The following is a 19135-nucleotide window of genomic DNA, read 5'->3' as shown; positions in this document are numbered from 1 at the left end:
CCATTCCATCAATTGCTACTTGTGTGGTTTTGGGTGGGCCTCAGTTTCCTCATCTGTAAAATGAGGGGGTTGGATGAGAAGATCTCTCAAGTTCCTTTTAGCTCTCAATCTATAATCCTAACCATCACACATTATATAAATATATGTGTATATTTATATGAATATAAATGTGTATATATATGTATATATGCACATATATGTGTGCACACATGCTCGTGGGTGCATGCATGTTCACCCCCTTTCTTTGTTATCTCACTTGGTCAGGAGTTCTTAATTAGACCCATTTGACAGTCTGATCAAGCCTATGCCCCTCCCTTCTCAGAATAATTGTTTTGGGGAAGGAAATGCTAAATTTCAGCCAGAGGTTAATGAAAATAAAGATATAATTTTCTTTTTCCTATCCAAGGTCATGGACCCACTGAAATCTATCCATGGCCTGTGTGGATCTCAGAACCTCTGCTCTTAATGATGCAGACAAGTTTCTGGCCAGAAGTGATGGTGAGCTCGTCACTGGCCTAGGATGTCTTAGCCAGTACTGATAATGCTCTCCTGAATAACAGTAACTACATTGTTTTGTAATGGTTCTGTTCCAGTTGTTGACTGCTCCATTTGGGGGCTCCTTCAAGCATGCCTGTAGTTTGGAGAAGACCCGTTTTGAATCCCAGTTCTTCCATTGATTCACTGTGTGACCTTGACTTAACTTCATTTAGCCTTAATTTCCCCAGCTGACAGATAGGGTTAGTAAGTAGAATAGTACTTATATTGGCTGCCTCATAAAATTGTTTGAAGAACACGTGAGCGAGTATTTTGTAAACTAAAGAGGTATAAAGATCAGCTATTGCTAATGTTTTTTGGACCTCACCTGTGATTTCAAAGGCATAAGGAGCTTTCTCTGTTATTCCTAGAGAGTTGGGGGCAGTTGGGTTGGTGCAGTCAATAGAGCACTGGGCCTAGTTCAAATCCAACTTCTGACCCTTCCTAGATATGTGACCCTGGGCAAGTCACTTCACCTTGTTTGCCTCAGTTTCCTCATCTATAAAATGAGCTGGGGAAGGAAATGGCAAACTACTCCAGTATCTTTGCCAAGAAAACCCCAAATGGGGTTATGAAGAGTCAGGCACAACTGAAATGATTCCACAATTCTTAGAGCTACCTGGAGCATTAAGAGGTTAAGTTACTGTCCTAGAATCACAGAGCTGGCATACGGCCATTAGTACTCTCAGGCCAACTCTATCTACTACTATCCACTGGCTTTCATTATTATGGTCAGTAATAATAATGCCAATTATTATCATTATATATATTCTTTTCCTCAGTGCCTAAACTTGTCCTTTAGTATCCTATTGAATACTGGTATAGAGGCACTCAGTCAACTAGCATTTATTAAGTGCCTACTGTGTCTACTGGGCACCGTGTTAAGCTTGGGGTTTACAAAAAAAGGCCAAAACAACCCAATCCTAGGTTTCTAGGAGTCTAATGTGGGGTGACAATATGAAAATAACTATGTACAGCCTATATATGGGATAAATTGGGTATAGTTTCAGAGGGAAGGCACTAAGGAGGCAGTGGTGTGAGTTTACATTGTGCAACTTGGCATCCTTGGGAATGTCCCTGCCATGTATTCTGGGACTCTGAAGGAGCTTCTGGGGCATTAGTTCCTTTTCTAGGCCAGAGTCCATCTAGTGAGTCTGAATCAGTGGCAGGTTGTACAAGGGGTTATCTTGATAGCTGGATGCCAAGTACAGACTCTCCCAGTCCCCGCTGCCCCAGAAGGAATCTTGAACAATAAATCTGACGCTCCAGTGTTTTGGTGTTGTTGAGCTCCCTGTGTTCTTTTCAGAAAAAAATTGGTTTCCTTCCTTCTTCCCGTGTTTCTCCCATTGCCTTCCCTCCAAACAGTTTTTCTTTCCTCACTAGTTAAACCTCTTTGTTTCATACTTAAAAAAAAAAAGTTGTTTCTTGTAATCAGGATCTTCTTTGATTTTTCTCAGCTCGAGGTGGCTGGGTTTCCTTTTAGGAAGGGCCTTTTGGGGGCCACTTAATGACAAGGCAAGATGGAGTAGAATATGTGTGTATGTCTATGTCTGGCTCTGCCCCTAGGGCTCATGTGAGGACTATGTGCATATTTCCCAATTCTCATTCGGTGTTTGTCACATCATGCTGCTGATGCTGTGGGGTTGAGATGTCCTGGATGGTTTAGTCTGGTCTCCAGGCTCCTTTGAGGCCCCGCCCTTCAGGGATGGTGGGGCTAGGTAATGGAACTCTGAGTCAGAATCTTAAGAAAACACATGAATAACAAATGTAGAATGTTAGAGCTGGATGAGATCTAGTCCAGTGCCTTCATTTTGCATGTAAAAAAAGGACACTTAGGTACAGATATACCTGTCATCACATCGGTAGTCTGTGGCTGAAGCAGGATGAGGATCATAGGGTTTAGAACTAGAGGGGATGTTAGAAATCATCTGAAACACTGTTCTCATTTCACTGGTAAGGACACCAAGGCTCCCAATCTCTAGACTCACAATCCAGTATTCTTCCCTTGGTTGTAAAATCAAGTCTCCTTTATTATCAACAAACACTAAGGAGATCCACCACAGATATTGCCATCTATCAAGGATGTAGCATAGTGTAATGGGAATGCAAATTTGGAAGATCTTCCCTGCCCCTAGGCTAAAATGCACCTGAAGCCTGGGGAGGGAGGCTTGTTTTTCAGTAGATACTTCTTGATTGGCCAGTGAGTCAATAAGGTTGTTACATTCTCTGAGCCAGGGGAAGGCTATATAAGCCCTGATGTGTAGCTTTGTTTTGGGACTCACTTTGAAAAGTGTTCTGTGATTTGATCTGAATTCTGGGAAGCCGTTGTTGAGAGTCCCCCGGCTTTGAAAAACCCAGATGTGGAAACCCAGATGTTGACTGGGTATGGATGTAATGGTTGGACAGTTTGGAAATCTGTCTACTTGATCTGTTTCTGTCTTGATAATTCTGCCTGTATACTTTGAAGTTCGGGGTGCTGACCATTTCCCCTGAACAAGGTAAACGATATATGTCTGACTGATTAAAGTAAGCTTGTTAACCCATTTTGAGTTGCTTTCCTTTAACAAAGCAGATCCAAGAACCTGTATGGGCAGCAAACCCTGAGGACGCTTGGCGTTCTTGCTGCTACACATAGCTCTCTGGAAAGTCTTGGATTTGGCATCAGAGGACTTGGATACCAATGCTGGCTCTCTTACTAGCTGTGTGATATAGTCAAATCATCTTGGTTTTCTGGGCCTTAGTTTCCTCATGTGTAATAAAAAGGGATGTTGAGGGGTAGCTAGGTGGCACAGTGAATAGAGCACTGGCTCTGGAATCAGAAGGACTTGAGTTCAAATTTGACTTCAGACACTTAATACTTACTAGCTGTGTGACCTTGGTCAAGTCACTTAACCCCAATTGCTTTGCCTTCCCCCCTCCAAAAAGACAAAAAAAAAAAAGGATATTGGCCTAGATGACCTATAAGGTCCCTTCAAATTCTAAATATATGATCTTATGATACTAGGACACAGTAAGTTTGATGCACAAACTAGGCCCTGGTGCTCCCTCTCGCTTGAAGTTCTACCTGTGGATACACTCCCGAGGGGATCGTGGTCGGAGGACTTAGGCTTTGTAGTACCCTAACTGCCTACTTTGGAGGCTAGATTCCATCAGTGTAGGAACTCCCTCCACAACTTCTCATCTAATATATACATTTCTTTTCCATATTTTCCCATAAAGGTTCTGTCTAATAGGAGGAAGTCAATCAAGTAGCATTATGCTCCTCCTGTGTGCTATAGACTGTGGTAGTCACTAGGGATAGAAAGACTAAAATGAGATGGTTCCTGCCTTGAAGGAGTTATACTCTTACTGACCGTCCTCTTGTTCTTTTAATATCTTGGAGGAAACCAGTATAATGAGCATAGCAGTGTTTTATCTTCTGTTTCTCTTTCCACCTCCTTCTTGGGTTATCCTTGCCCTTGCTTATGCATCTGCTGCCACTTTTTTATCCATAGCATCATAGATAGAGTACTGCCAGGAGGGAACTTAAGGGTCGTCTAGTCTGACCTTTTTGTTTTCCAGATGAGAAAACTGAGGCCCAGATTGTTCTTGGCAACACACTGTATCTAATTTATGCCCCGCTGTGTGTCTTTTCATTTCCCTTTGGGTTATGTGCAGTTTTACTGCTGAGATCATGGTGTTCCATGATGAAGCCTTGCCACATACAATGTCCCTTGGAAGACTGTTGGTGTTAAAAAGACCAGTTCTTGGGGGTGGCAAGGTGGCACAATGAATAGAGCATCAGCCCTGGAGTCAGGAGGTTCTGAGTTCAAATCTGACCTCAGACACTTAACACAAAAACTAGCTGTGTGACCTTGGGCAAGTCACTTAACCCCAATTGCCCTCCAAAGAAAAGCAAAAAAAAAAAAAGACCACTTCTTGTGGTAGCAGGCTCTTTGCAAATCATTGAAAACACAGCACAATTTATTTCTTTGCAAACATTTATATAGCTCTTCTTGTTGTTTCGACTACTTCTTGATTCTTCATAGAGTTATTTGTTTCAATTTGGTTGATTCTGGTTTTTAGCAAATCATATTCCTTGGTTAGTTTTTGGAGCTCCTTTTCCATATCATACACTTTTCTTTTTAAGGAGCTGTTTTCTTCGTTATAATGTTTTTCTAATTCTGAAATTTTGATTTTAAAAGAATCATTCATTTTGTCTTCTATCTCTCTCATTTGGTTTTCAGAGTTCCTTTTGAGCTCATCTAGGAGAGCTTTCTGTGCTTGGGACCCATTCCCTGTTGTTTCAGCTATGGGTGTGGAGTACACATTGTCTCCCTCTGAGTTTGGTTCCTCCCTGTGAGGATAGTAGGACTCCAGAGTCTTCACAGTCTGCTTTCTACCCATTTTGAGGCAGGATCCTAGCCACACCCTTCCTCTTGGGTTCCCAAGCCTTTACTGTTGAGGGTTTTGCCCTGGGGCAATAGTTACTATGTTTATTTGGGGGGGGGGAGTTGGAGCAGGCTGGGTTTACTCTGCCATCTTGGTCCTTGGAGGTCCTGATAGGGGCTTTTTTTTTTTTTTTTTAAATTTCTGGGCTATGGAGTGGTAGTCCCAGGAGTATTTGCTGTCCTGGACAGGGGCCCTGCATTTGGTTCTTACCTGGCTCTTTCCAGTCCCAGCCCTTTGGTGATAGGCCTGGTAGTGGCCCTTGTGGTTGGTGGGACGACTTGCCCTCCTCTTTGGTCAGGCCTGCCCTGCGCCATCGCTTCCCAGCCTGCCCCTGCGAGCAGCGTCGTTGTTCTTATATAGCTCTTTTAAGTTTTGCAAAGCACTTTATAAATATCTCATTTGATCCTCACAACCACCCTGGGAGGTAGGGCCTATTATTATTACTCCCCTTAATTCCAGTGCTTTCCCTATTTTAATTATTTCCTATTTGGCCTGTATATTATATTTGTTTACATGTTGTTAGATTGTAAACTCCTTGAAGGCAGGGATTGTCTATTGCCTCTTTGTATCCCCAGCACTTAACTACAGTATCTGGCATGTAGTAGACCTTTAATGAATGGGTATTGATTTATCCCCATTTTACAGATGAGGAAACAGAGACTGAAGGAGGTTAAGTCACTTGCTCGGGGTCATACTACTAGTAGGTGTATGAGACTGGATTTGAACTGTGGTCTTCCCGACGTCAGCTTTGGGACTCTACTTACTCATTGTACCACCTGATTAGGCTGATCTTTTCTGGGTCCAGCTAATTTTTGTATGCTGCACCTGTCCAAGAAGTACATGAATAACTATCTGAGAAGTATAAATACAGCAGTCTGCCCAAGTACTAGACTTAGAATCAGAAGACCTGGGTTTGAGTCTCAGCCCTTGTCACCTACTACTGATATGATCTCAGCTAAATCCCTTCACCCCTTTGGGCCTCTGTTTCCTTATCTATAAAATAAGAAGGTTCGTTGGACTAGCTGGCCTCTCAAGGCCTCTCCAGCTCTAGATCTGACTGTATGTATAGTCTGTCTCCTACATTAGCCTTTGTGAAGCTCAGTAAGCAATTTAGGGCCTTGTCCTGTTGATCTGCCCTTTCCTGAATCAGCTCAGCCTTCCCTGGTGGGCAGCAGTTTCAGTTTCTCAGCAAATTCTGTGTCTCCACACACAACATTGGCATTATTCTCCAGAAATGAACTTAGAAGTGCTTTGGTTCCCAAGAGCTCTAGAATGCAGCTTCTTTGCTAGGGTTGCCCGTTAAGAAGGAAGCCTTTCCTAACCCTACCAACTGCTAAGTTCCCTCCTCCACCCCCATTTCTATCACTTTGCATCCACTTTGTATATACTTATTTAACAGGATGGGAAGCTAGGAAGCACATCTGTAAAAATGAGCTGGAGAAGGAAATGGCAAACCACTCCAGTATCTTTGCCAAAAAAACCCCAAAATGAGGTCACAAAGAGTTGAACATGACTGAACAACAGCAATTTAACAGGAAGCTGGGGGAAATTTCTGAGGGGACTGATTAAAGTGAAAGAAATGGGGAATGCTGGTGCTTCTGTCTGCCCAATGGACATTGTCTCCAGCATTCTGATATACATGTTGGTTCCTCCAACAGATTGTAGGTTCTCTGACAACTGGTCCGGTTTCACTTTTTGCTTTTCAGCTCCAGTAGTGAGCCCAGTGCCTGACCCATAGTAGTCATTCAGTCAATGCTTTTGGTGGGCAGATTGATAGGCTCTCTATTGGGAATGTGAGAAATATTGAAGCACATAGAGACTTACTTGTCGTATTTGTAGATGATGTGGATGTGATAAGATAACATATATCTTAGTGGGTGAAGTTAGGATCCAAAGAGATCTTGACAGCCTTAGAATAGTGGGCTGGAAAGAATGGGATGAAATTTAATGAAGATACATATGAAATCCTACACTTAGATTTTTAAAAAATCACCTTGACAAGTATGAGATGGGCGAGGAATGGCTAGACAATCATTCAATGTAAAGATTATCCATAAGGGATTCTTAGTCCTTCACCTTTTTTTGTGGGGAAGTCTGATGAATCCTATAGACCCTCTCTCCTCAGGAGAATGTTCTTAAATGCTTAAAATAAACTGTATGGAATTGCAAAGGAAACCAACCATAATGAAATACAATTATCAAAATAGTAACAAAAAAATTCATGGACCCCAAAGTTAAGTGCTCCTGATCTTGGGGTTTTAGTGGACCACAAGTTCAATGTGAGTCAGCTCTACAGAATGGCAGACAAAAAAGCCAAAGTGATTTTAGGCTTGAATTAAGGACGGCATAATGTACAGAATGTTGTCCTGTTCAGACCATGTCTAGAGTACTGTGCTCCATTCTGGGTGCCACCTTTTAGAAAGAACAACAGTAAGATAGAGGGTGATCTGGAAGGCAGCTTGGTACAGTGGTCAGACCATCTTCTGCTTCTGTACTCCAGTCTTGCCTCCAACCAAGAATGTCAGCTCCCACTTGGAGGCATCGTGCTCCTGATTGGTGAGGGTTTATCTAGGTCCCTCCCCACTAGATCCTCCACTATGCACTTCTATAATGCCATCCTCCTTCTCTGCACCCTCCCTGCTTTCCACTGCTTGTCATGAAGGTCAGTAATCATATCAATACTGTCATTCCTGGAAGGAACATTTCACTCAATTGTCCTGTGATTCCACTCATGATCTTTCCAGCTTTTTAGAACAAAACGCTCTTCCTCACTTTAGCCTCCACTCCCTTGTATTGTGGTCTTCCCCATAGAAGGTAAGCTCTTTGAAGTCAGAAGCTGGGTTGCTTTTGGTTTTTCTGTTCCCAACTTTTAGCAGTGTTTGGCACATAATAAAAAGTGAATTCGGTTTTCATTTATTAACTCGTTTATCTGCCTAGGCTCTAACACTTTCTTTGCCACTTACTACCATTGTGACCTTGTCACCTCTAGATCTCAGCTTCCTCACTGTAAGATGAAGAGGGTTGGCCTCAGGGAGGTACCTTAGCTAGAAGGTTGTTATTGCTTATGGTGCTTTGTTCTTGAAGCAGACCAATGATATCTTGAGGATGAGATCTTGATTTTCAAGTGGATAGGATTTAAGTGAGGCAGAGCTGTGTAGTCACCACTTAACTCTCTCCTCCAGAATTATTGTAGTACAATAGTAACACATAGGTCAGGACAACTGGAGATGGCCTGGGATGCAGTGGGAGACTTTGGGCCTTTTTAAGCTAAGGTCTTTCCCATGTCTTAGTTTGTCTGAGGCAACACCCATTCAGTGATTAAAGACTAGATAAGAATTTTTTTTTTTTTAAAGCAATCGAGGTTAAGTAACTTGCTCAAGGTTACACGGCCAGGTGTTTCTGGGTGGGTGCTAAGTGTCTGAGCCCGGATTTGATCCCCAGGTCGTCCGGACACTAGAGCCGGTGCTCTTATTCACTGTGCTATCTGGCCGCCCCAAGACTAGATAAGAATTGAGCCAAAAGATGGACTAGTTTGCCTTCACAAAAGAATCTATCTTAAGAGGGGAAGACCCTGAGAGTTTCTGTTCAGAACAGAAACAAATGCCATTTATACTTTTAGACATCAAAACCTAATGACCGGGGCATCTAGGTGGCGCAGGGAATAGAACACTGGCCTGGAGTCAGGAGGACCTGGGTTCGGATCTGACCAGCCGTATGACCTTGGGCAAGTCACTTAACTCCAATTGCCCTCCAAAAAGCAAAAAAACCCCCCCAAAAAATAATGACTAAGTGAGGCTTGGGCTTGGACCTATTTTTGGTGAATCAGTGAGAGCCAGTGTGGTTTGGAACCCATGATGATGGAAGGCATGAAGGCCAGGCCTACATGGTTGAAGAAACTAGGGGATATTTAGCCTGGAAAGATAAGACTCAGTAGGGGGAGGCATGACAGGTGTCTTGAAATCTTTGGAAGGGCATTTGATTTCTGCTTTTAGGGCAAGAACCTATGAGTGGAAGTTTGAGGGGACAGATTGAAGGTTTGGTTGAATAGAAGGAAACCCTCTCATTGTTAGGAAGTTACCTAGAAGTCTAATGGGCAGCATTGGTAGCACATTCCCCTTCATATAGTTCTTTGACCATAGGAGATATTGTAGTGGGTATTCTTGATGTATAGATTAGATGACAATCTAAGCTTCCAGCCAAGATCCTGGAGATGGGTCAGTGGCACATCCTGGAATGGCATTCTAAATGGTTAGTCAACAGGGCCTAGGTTCATAGCTCCATCACTGTAAAGGACCTCAGAGGCCATCTAGTCCTACCCCCTTGTTTTATGGATGAGAAAACTGGGACCCAGGGAGGCAACTTGCCCAAGATCCTACAGGGAATCAGTTTCACGGGGGGGATTTGACCTCTGAATCCAGAGCCAGACCTCTCCCATCATACCCTGCTGCCTCTGCTGTGGTTTCCTGCCATGTTCTTGACGCCCAGTGAGAAGAGGGAGCAGGTGGTCTACTCTCATAATACAAGAGGGTAGTGTGGTGAAAACAGGAGGATTCAGCTTTATCGTTTTCTTGGAGGAAAGCATCAGGGATTCCGGTGATGCAACCTGACGCACCTGAAGAGCAGCTTTTCCTCTCATCTCCTTCCTTGCGGCACTACCCAGATTTAGCACCTGTGTCTGCCTGCAGCTGGGGGAAGGGGGCCAGGAGTGGTCCGCTCCCCTGCTGCCTGCCTGAATAGTCAGGTTTGCATGAATTCTTCTTCATGCTCCTTTACTCTAACCAGATTCTAAGCCCAGCGAGTGTTTCCTCATTTACTGTCTTTGTTTACAAAACAGGAGGAAGTCATCAGTCTCCCCCTGGCGCGGATCTGCCCGCCTCCTTCAGTGGTACATCCCTGTTTTCCCTTGGGCTCCCAAGTATGATTGCTTACCCCCTCTTCCCTGCCTCTTATTCCTCTGGGGCGGGGAGAGCTCCATTGCCTACTGGACTCTAAGAATTCTTGCCAAGGGCATCTCTTTGCTCATTTTGGTGAAACTCCTCAGGCCAGGGACCCTAGAAGATATATTTTATCTCTGTGGCCAAGGTCAAAGGAGAGGGAGGACCTAAAGGAAGTTCACCTCTGCTAATGGAAAATGTCGGGGAGGTTGGTTACTGGATGATATTGCTATTGGTATTGGCCTGGGAGTCAGGAAATTTGGGGTCAGTTTCCAGTTCTGCTGGAACTGACTCACTGTGTGATTTTCAGGCCATCTGACTCATACCCTGAGTCTCCCGGTGCTATGGTTGAAGTCTCCTTTAAAGAAAATGTTCAAGTCTCCTGGGAAAACACTTTATGAAATTTCTCTTCAAATGTCTGATTTGCTGACTGGGCCATTGGAGAAGCTCCAATACATAGGGTTCCTCATTGCAGGTTCTGATGGGGCTTTCCACCATGTTGCCCCTGCAGGACACACTCCCCCAGCCCAGTCCTCTGGCTAGATAAGGAGAGAAGTCTATCTTTCTTGAACAAAGACCCTTCTAGCCAATGGATGATCGGAGTGGAGGAGTGCCTGTTCTCTCCAGTCCCTACCTTTTTGGGTAGGACACCAGCAGGCGTCCTGGAGACCACTGACCCCTGAACTTTGCCTGCAGTGTATCCTGCCTAACAGTAGGACCTGGGATAACCTCCGGGAGTGTAGTGTGCACGCTTTGTTTTTGTTTTGTTTTCAAGTATGCTCTTGCTTAAGGTTTAATTGGCTCCAGTCAGTAGGAAAGGGTTCCAAGAGGGATTATTTATGGCTTACTGTCAAGAATAGCTATAAAAAGGGCAGGACTGAGCTGGAGATGCTGGGAAGGGAAAGCAGGGGGAGCGGGAGAGTGCACAAGTGTGTGTGTGTGTGTGTGTGTGTGTGTGTGTGTGTGTGTGTGTGTGTGTGTGTGTTTGCACTGGATGAAATCAGATTTTTGCTGCCTCAGCAGTGTGGTTTAAATTGAAGATTAACCCTTTGACCTTCACAGTGTCAAATCACTTGCAGATGGAGACTCCCTCCCCTCTCCCTCCCCACTCCCTTGTTCTCTGTGTAACTTTGGGGGAAAAGGGGCACTTTTTTTTCCCTTTCTTTCTGAAAAAAGTTTGTTGTTAGTGCAGCTGGGGTTTGAGAGGCTCAGGAGCCAATCTGATTAAAAGCAGCTCTTGGCTAAACTCTGTAAAATCTTGCAAGCAGGAGGGGGAAAGAAGTTTAATCCTCTTGTGCACAATGCCTAAAGAGTCTGGTCTTTTCTTTTTAATGTTAGAACGACAATTGTTTTTGGAGAACTTAACTTTCTCTCCTCCATCAACCTTTTCTCTCCCCTCCTTTTTTTTTAAGCTTGCTGTGTTGATAGGATTAAAGTGCCTGCCCCAAGAAATGTGGAACTGAACTTTTATTGGAGTTGATAAAGAGTCTGTGTGGGACTTATGTGGATTTTTTTTTTTTTTGTCTTTCAGCACCAGCAGAACCAAAACCATGTGTGGTGGCAGATCCTCCTCTTCCTTCACAATTTGGCCTTGAACAGAGAGGAGAACAGGAATGGGGCAGGCCCTAGGTGAGACATTGCTGCCCCTCTGTGTGTGTGGACCACTGGGAGAACCCCACTTCCACTCCTACTCCTGGAGCAAGACATCGGGCAGAACTCCAGGAAAACTGGCACTGTGTCTTGTGAAGTTTTTTTATTATTATTATTATTATTTTGAAATTTGTTTGTTTCCGGGTCTTTTTTTGTTTGTTTTATTATCTTTTTGTACATAAGACCCATTCAACAAGGGACATTTGCTCTGCTCCCAGCCATCTCCCAGGCTGGGGAGTCTTGGTCAAACACTGTTGAAGGAAAGGCTGGTGGTGTGTCTGTGTTGATGAGACCTTCTGCTGGCTCCTGGCAAATGGACTTTTGAGCAGCAGGTATTGAAGATGACCATCAACTAGTCCTTTCTGGGAAGGAAGATATCTTCCTAAGGACAGTGCTAACTCATGAAAAGGGAGTTGGGTTTGGCTCCTCCCAGTTCATAAGAACCAGCTCTTCTCTGTGGCTGATGTTTGGCATAGATTCTAATGCCCAAACTTGGAGACTGGATTTGTGTGAGGAAAAACAAACCAGATGTGCTGACATCAGTCCTGTGTTAGGCACCTTGCCTGGCTTCTCCCATGATCCCCTTTCCAGCAACTCTTTACTGCAGATTGTGGCTGCGAATTCCTTCGCCTCAGACTGAAGAGAAGATAGGTTTGCTGAGCCCAAGAAGCAGGGTGGTAGCCTGTTCTGACCATTATCATTTGAATATAATGGAAATTTACTCACTATGGGCTTCCATCTTGGATATACAGCCATCAGGGACTAAAGGGTTAGCAAGTTCAGCAGTCACTTAATTAATTACAAATTCAGGTTCAGCCCTGACCAGTGGCAGCCCTAGAGGATATATTCCCGTGGACAGCTGCCTCAGGATCCCTAGTATCACTCCCAAGGACTGTGGGTGGGTAAGACCACTCTCACATTCCCAAGGGTCGAATTGGGGCCACAGCCACATGACGCCTGCTATTGAGTGAACCAAACTTATAAGCAGGTTCTGGATCTGGCAGTGACTCAGGATTGATGAGAATATTTTCTTCTAGGGACTAGAAGTAACTCAAAAGTAAATTGACCTTCATCTTGAAATAAGTGGAATGGTCAGTCAGCTTGTTACATCAGCTTCCTTTGTAGGGAAGAGAGAGGTAGAGAGGGCTGTCAGCTTCTTTTTGGAAAGCCACTACATGGGTAAAGGAGAACTGGGGTTTAAAATTCTGGGTTATGGGGGGGCACTAGACACATTTTCCCATTTGTTGTTGGGAAAGAAGTGTCAAGATGAAATTTCTAGTTTCTGTTGAATTCTCCACCATCCTCCTTTGTACCTAATACTAGATGGGAAGAAGCAAGGCATAAGATGTGGGGGTGGCTAGTGACTTTTATCTGCTGAACTATAGGGTTTTTGGTTTTTTTTTTGTGGAACAAAAGGTGGAGCTAGGTTCAAGGCTGGATTTCAGGTCTCTCCTTGTTTTTCCATCTTCCCCTGGGTATAACTCTTCTGCACTTGTCTGTCTGTTTTTCTCCCCACTCCCACCAAAGAAAACAATCAGAATGGCTGCCTGGCATGTCATGAGTGAGGTCTAGTCTGAAGAGGGAACAGGAAACACATTAATCAACCATCTAGAATTTAAATTATACTTTGGGGAAAAAAATCTCCAAGAAGGGATACAATTTGGTGCTAAAGAAATTTGGTTCATGGAAGATGGTCTCCCTGGGCAGGAAAGGCTCCCATCAGAAATGGAAGATGGGCTGCTATCTGTCTCATCTTTCAGCACCAGATCACCCTCAGGACAAGTAGGGTTGAGGGAGACATTAGGTGGTGTCAGTTAATTCTTTGGCCAGAGGGAGGCAGTCTCTGGAGCAGACTGCTGACTTGGTGCTTTTGTGGAGCCTAAGACCATGAGGTACCACTGGTCTTAGCTCCCTTCTGCTTGGATTCCATGGTGTCTCATCCCAAGGCCTCCCCTACTATAGGAATCTCATCTCAGGGTACATACTGCATTTTTTTGGCTAAGAAAGTTAGCTTATGATGAGCAAAGAGAAGTCTCCCAGGGAACTGAGGCAGGGGGCTGGGATGCAGTGCTTACAAGCATGTGTCTCCCAAATGGACTTTGGGAAGTGTTCCTTTCACTTGCCCATCTCCTGACCAATACTGTCTTCCCCTAAATGTTCCCACTGGGATTCTGGCATCCTTTCCAGGGTGGGTCATGGGTGCATGTGCATCCTCTTCCTTCTGTGAATCAAGGCTGTGATACTAAATGCTCTGACTCCAGCTGTTATCTAAATAGTTTGGAGTTTGCCAGGCTACACCTAATCCTCCATGCTGGAGGGTGTGGAGAAAGGATAGGGTTGTCCTAATGCCTTATTTCCACCTGGGGCCCTTAAAACTAGGCTTTGAAGGCAGAATCTTTCCTCTTCTGTCTTGCAGAAGCTTTCCCCTTCTCCTTTTCCCTCCTCAACTCTATCCCATATGTGGGATCAGTGCTTGGTTTCTTGTGGTTTTTCTCTCAACCTGAGCCATAGAGTCTTTGTGACTGGGGCAGGGGCTGCTTACAACACAGCAGGCAATCCCAGCTCCCTACCACCCCAACTCTTCACCTACTGACTCACTGAATTCACCCTTCCCATCCCACCTTCCTCTACACCCTCCCTTCCCTCTCTCCCCTCAAAATTGCTAACTGATGTGAGGTCAGGAACTGAGTGTGTCCTCAGACAAGCCTGGGCAAAATTTTAAAACTAAATGGAGGATACTGGGCGGTGGGGAAAGGGCTGATTTTGTGTTGTTTAGGATTCTATCCCTTGCTTTCCCCACCTCCCACTGTGTGAAAAGGCTGGAATGGTTCCTAGGTCTAGCCTCTGAGACACTCCCTCCCCCCAGTAGCCTGGCTGCCTCTTGGGGTGGGGAGGTGGAAGGGGAGAAAGTCAGAGAAATGACCTGTAATCAGCTGAAGACTGGAATGGGGTTCTGAGGGGAGGATAGAGCCATATTATTCATCCTGGAATTTCTCTTGGGAGCCCCCTTGTCAATATCAGTGCAGTCCCCTGGCTCAGGAACTTGGTGTCCCAGAGTTAGGGGTCCTTAGCTGCTGGAATGGATCAGCCAAAGATGGGAGCAGAATGATTTGTGTAGCAGCCTGGGACCAAACCCTAGGACTCCCTTTCTCCATAGAGTTGGTTGGATTTGAAAAGAAGGGGGGAGGGGGTATCTGAGACATACCCTCCTCCTCCCCTCCTCCCTTCCTCCCTCCCCCTTGGATTTGAGAAGCAGAAATAAGTGTCTGTGTGAGCCTCCTACTCTTGGGTCTCTAGGGAGTTGACCTCTCTTGCTCAATCCAAAATGGAAAAAAATCACCTCCCAGTGACCTACAAACCAGTCCCCTAGGGGTGTGTGTTTGTGTTCAGAGCAGACAACTGTGGCCTGTTGCAGATACCAGGACTCTTCTCCCAGCCCCATCACATTGAATGCACTGGAATATGTGTGTGCTTTTTGTATGTATGTGTGTATGTGTGTATGCATATATGTGAGAAAGGGACACCGACAGAAATGGTGCTCCTGCCAGCTGTCGGGGGAAGGAGCTGATCCTTCACTGTGGCTACTTTCTGAGAAGTGAGAACCAGGGACTATGCCTTTCCTTTCATGAGATTTCCTGCCTCTAGGGGGAAGTTGTTGGTTTTTTTTTTTTTAATGGGGGGAAGAGTAAGAGAAGAAACGGGAATGGGATGGCTTAGGATACATGTGGGTGTCTGGTGTTTGCTGCAAATCATATGCTGCAGAACCTTGTCCTGGAACTTCCCTGAGTCAGAGGGCCCCTACTGGGAAGGATGGGGTGGATCCCAGTTCTTGGGAGGATAGGAGGCAGTGAGTGTGAATCCCCCCAGCCCCCATCTCTTTGATGGCCCTAGGGCAGTCTGATCACTGTCAGGACTTGAGGGATACCCAGGCACCAGGGTTGGCAGTAGTATTTAGGATTTGATGGGGCCTCCAACTCAAACAGCTTCCCAGGGCCTTCTGGATGTGACTGACTTCCTGACTTATTTCTAATGCCATGGTTTTGCTGCTTCCTGGACTGTTGCCAGTGCTGGGCAGAGAAGGTTTTTCTAACTGGTGCTTGCCCCTTGGTGCTCAGTGCCCTCTGGAGATAGGGGGCCCTAGGGCATGCACTGCACACATTCTCTTTCCACAGCTGGCAGACCTCATCTGCTTGAGTTGAAGTGGCCCTGCTCCCAGAAGCTGGCCAGCTGATTAACCTCCTACCTTCTTCCCCCTCAATCCACACCAACTGGGCTATTCCCAAGAGGCATAGACCCCATTTCTCTGCTGTGGATGGAGACCCAGTGAGAATGTAGCATTTTGTTGCCCCTGCTGACATATCTCCAGGACTCTGCCCTTTGCCTTCTGGGACCTGGCAGGGAAAGAGAGGGAGGGAAGGAGAATTGGGGGAGGGGAAAGAGAGAGGGGAATTGGGGAAAGGGAGCCTGTTTTGTATCTGTACAGTATACTGGCTTTATGTTCTTCACACGCATACATGTATGTGTATATAAATATATATATATGGAGTCTTTTTTTCAACAACTGGTACAATTTTTAATAAAAATCATTTAAAGCAAAGATGTGCTCTCTTCTCTATTCTATTATATGGACTTGGGTTTTTGTTTGTTTGTTTGTTTTTTAAGCAACAGCAATGGGATGATATGAGCAATAGCCAGGGTGACAAGGTCCATTCTCAGCTGCCTCCGTGTATAACCTTGGGGAAGTTGGTATTGCCTTTGCCTTCTTGTCAGTGAGAACACTTCTGATTGTTTTTCAGTGTTGTGAAAAGCCAAACAAGAATAACAAAAATACAGCACTTGGGGGAGGGGCAAGTCGTGGCGACCCGGATTCTAGTCCAGGCTTTGATGTTAATTCACTTGGAGGAGATACTTCAGCTCTGAACCCTGCCAATGAGAAGCCTTGTGGGACAGTAGGAAATAAACAAAAACCAAGAGCCCTGAAGTCGGAGAAGCTGGGTTTGAATCATGCCTCTGATACTATGACATGTGTGACCTTGGGGAAATCACCTAACCTCCATGGGCCTCAGTTTCCTCACCTGTAAAATGAAAGTGTTGGATGAGATGACTTCTGAGACCTCTTCTAACTAGATCTGTGGCGCAATGATTAGGTGAAGTTAGAAAATTCCTTTTATATGAGTCCTAGATACTCCTGCCTAAAATTAGAGTCCAACATTCTGACTACTGAAGTGATTTCTCACCAAGGCAGCAAGGGAGGGAGAGCAGAGTCCAAAGAGTGACCTCCCTCGCTCAACACTACCCACAATCAAACTGATGGTGTCAGATTCCTTCCTTTCACCATGGTAAAGTTTGAGGGGGTGTATTTGTTGTCAGGGGACTTGGGAAAGACAGCTGCTATTTTTACTAATCTTTTCTGGTTTGAAAAAAACAACATTTAAAATCTGGTGTTAGAGGGCTCTCAAGAGGGTAAAAAAACAAACACTGCTCTTAGCAGTTGTGGGTATGATGGTGGTTCTAAGGGTCTTCCTTGTTGCTTTGTTCTGGATCCTCTCATTCTTGGGCCATCATAACTTAAGTAAGTTTTCAGCAATACAGTAGAAAGAACACTGGATTTGGAGCCTGAGGACCTGGCTTCGAATCTTGACTACCACTTACTACCTATATGACTTTGGGCAAATCACTTAATCACACTTGGCCTCCATACAATGAGGATGTTGGAACAGATGACCTTTACAGTCTTCCAGTTCTAAATCTGGATCCTAATATAAAGGACAGCTATGCTGGTTTGTTAATTTCATAGGAGCTTAAGTTGTCAGTCCAACCTCCTGATTTTGCAGTTGAGGAAACCAAGGGAAATGAAATGAGTTTTCATATGGGTTTTGAAATGACTTAGTCCACCAGAGCTGCCAACTCTGTTTGTGTTTCCATTTGTAAATTACTACGCATTTGCCCAGTTCTGTGAGGAAACCAAGCCTAGTCTATTTTTAATGCAAAATAACTGCCCTTAACCCAGTAAAACCTGGTTATTTCCTGACCACTCTATATTCCATAGAGTCATAGAATCTTGGAAAGGGACCTCAGAGTTCATTTAGTCCAACCCCTAACCAAATTAAGAACCCTATGTAGAACATCCCAGCCTTTACTTGAAAACCTCTAGTAATGGAGAAACTTGCTTTGCTGCAAGATGGCCCATCCTAATTTTGGACAGCTCTCATTTTTAGTAAATTATGCCTCCCTGTGACTTATACCTTAGTGGTCTTAGTTCTTTCCTCTGGGGCCAAGTGGAACAAGTCTAATCCTTTTTCCATATGAGAGCCCTTCAAATAGTGGAAGGTAGCCCCTCAACCAAGTCTCTTGTCCAAGCTAAACAGTCTCAGGTACTTTTTGAGCATCCTTACTATCCTGGATATCTTCTTCTGGACCTGCTCCAGCTTGTCAATATCTCTTCTAAAACATGGCACCTAGAATCAGATATAATTTCTCAGATGGGAACTGAGTTGGGGAGTTAAGTACTCTGCTCTGAAGATTCTCCTGCCAGTTTTATATCACACAATTGAAAACATATGAAATGTCTATTGTGTTTCACAAGTCCGGCATCGCCTGACAAGAGGACAATCACCTCCCGAACTTACCAAGAACATTGCTATTGTTGTTCATCTTTGTTTCTGAGGAGGACCGATGACATCATGGGGTAATGTCTTGACTTGCTCATGAATTGGATTTAAGTGAAGCAGAGTCGTCAGCCTCACTCTCTCTTCCTGAGTCATTAAAGTCCAGGGCAAGATAAAAGTCAAGGATTAAGTACTGGTACTATCAAGACTGTCCTGTCAGTTTTAGCTCAATCAATAAACAAACATACATTAAGTACCTATTATGTTAGGTACTGTATTAGATCTTGTGATTACAAAGATAAAAACAAAACCTTCCCCACATACTCTTCAGAGCCCATCACTTCTAAGCCCAGCTAACTACACCATCCAGACCACACATCTTTCAGTCTTGTCCAGAATGGATGTTTTGGGATTTTTATGGATCTCTGATGTCATTAACATGGGAACTGCCTGCATCAGTTCAGATCGGAACCCATCTACAACTCATCTTGTGTGACTTGGATCTTACCATAAATGATTCTCTGGGGGTCTGCCCAAAGTGTCGGTGTGGATGGGGTGGGTAGAAGGGCTTCCTCTAGATCTTTTGACATTTTATGGACACCAGTGGAGCACATGGACTGCCAGCTAGTTGATCCTCACCGGTCTTTTTCTTTTTTCAGGTCATGTAGCCCACTAAAGACTTTCCCTATAATGCTTCTCATGCATAATTCTTCACTGGCAACATGTGGCAGCTAGTTCTTACCCACCATGTTTCTGTTTGTATAAGCTATATATATATATATATATGTATATATATATATATATATAATGTATATGTGTATATACATGTGTGTATGTGTGGAGAGAGAGAGAGAGAGAGAGAGAGAGAGAGAGAGAGAGAGAGAGAGAGAGAAACAAAGAGAGACAGACAGAGATAGACACAGAGACAAACACAGAGAGAGACAGAGAGACAGAGACAGAGAGAGACAGAGAGAGAGA

General features: G+C 44.5%; 1 protein-coding gene and 1 long non-coding RNA gene across 5 annotated transcripts in view; one reads left to right on the top strand and one right to left on the bottom strand.

Annotated features, from left to right (window-relative positions):
- BMF (Bcl2 modifying factor) overlaps positions 1-13080 on the top strand; it is a 29868-nt gene extending 16788 nt beyond the window's left edge. For all 4 annotated transcript variants that reach the window (XM_069105729.1, XM_069105730.1, XM_069105727.1 and 1 more), the window contains one exon: positions 11431-13080. In XM_069105729.1, the coding sequence (XP_068961830.1) occupies positions 11431-11532 (102 nt within the window). In that variant the 3' untranslated portion in view covers positions 11533-13080. The remainder of the gene's footprint in view (positions 1-11430) is intronic.
- Positions 13081-14534: 1454 nt separating this feature from the next.
- LOC138175380 (uncharacterized) lies at positions 14535-16141 on the bottom strand. Its single transcript, XR_011171977.1, has 2 exons — positions 16014-16141; positions 14535-14671 (listed from the first exon to the last, which is right to left on the bottom strand). It is a non-coding gene; the product is annotated as an uncharacterized lncRNA (long non-coding RNA).
- Between the last annotated feature and the right edge of the window lie 2994 nt (positions 16142-19135).

The sequence above is a fragment of the Petaurus breviceps genome, unplaced genomic scaffold (assembly GCF_028583685.1).
Source record: "Petaurus breviceps papuanus isolate PSGF00001 unplaced genomic scaffold, PetGlider_PUasm1.0 77, whole genome shotgun sequence".
NCBI classification, from domain to species: Eukaryota; Metazoa; Chordata; class Mammalia; order Diprotodontia; family Petauridae; genus Petaurus; species Petaurus breviceps.
The sequence above is the reverse complement of the archived record's forward strand: the minus strand, read 5'-3'. Positions and strand labels throughout refer to the sequence as shown.